The sequence below is a fragment of the Fulmarus glacialis genome, unplaced genomic scaffold (genome assembly GCF_000690835.1).
Source record: "Fulmarus glacialis isolate BGI_N327 unplaced genomic scaffold, ASM69083v1 scaffold22287, whole genome shotgun sequence".
Taxonomy (NCBI): Eukaryota; Metazoa; Chordata; class Aves; order Procellariiformes; family Procellariidae; genus Fulmarus; species Fulmarus glacialis.
The window spans coordinates 1,239-1,782 of NW_009225381.1; the positions used below are offsets into that span (position 1 = coordinate 1,239).

General features: G+C 64.9%; 1 protein-coding gene across 1 annotated transcript in view; it reads right to left on the minus strand.

Annotated features, from left to right (window-relative positions):
* The window catches only part of LOC104080172 (rho-related GTP-binding protein RhoC-like), a gene marked incomplete at its 3' end in the record, with an annotated part of 1,378 nt that overhangs the window by 376 nt on the left and 458 nt on the right, over window positions 1-544 (minus strand). Inside the window, 2 exon segments of the mRNA XM_009582471.1 lie at window positions 1-104; window positions 406-526. The exon segment at window positions 1-104 is cut by the window's left edge and continues 1 nt beyond it. Of these exon segments, the coding sequence (XP_009580766.1) occupies window positions 1-104; window positions 406-526 (225 nt within the window).

Below are 544 nucleotides of genomic sequence, written 5' to 3' on the forward strand. Positions count from 1 at the left end.
CGTGTGCTCGTCGTTCCGCAGGTCCTTCTTGTTCCCCACCAGGATGATGGGCACGTTGGGGCAGAAATGCTTCACCTCCGGCGTCCACTTCTCAGGGATGTTCTCTGCAACGAGCACATGTGGACCCCCCTGAGCCACGGGGCCTTGCAGCTGCGGGAACCGGCGCCGGGCTTTTCCCACGGGAAGCTCGTCCCACAGCATCCTCCTCTCCCACCACCTCCACCAAGCCAGCAAGTTCCCAGCATCTTCCTGGAGCGCAGGCAAAGCCAGGAGATGGAGGGGAGGGAGTGGCATCCCCCAGAGGGGTGGCACGGGGGCTTCCCAGACCCCGGAGGGTTTAGCAGCAGCACCCAGTCCAGGGTCCCCCAGGGAGCCCCAGGTCCCCCCTCGCTACCTGGTCCTTACCAAGGCTATCTGGGCTGTCGATAGAAAAGCACATGAGGATAACGTCCGTGTCCGGGTACGAGAGGGGCCGCAGCCTGTCGTAGTCCTCCTGTCCCGCCGTGTCCCACAGGGCCAGCTCCACCTGGGAGGGGGGAGGGAC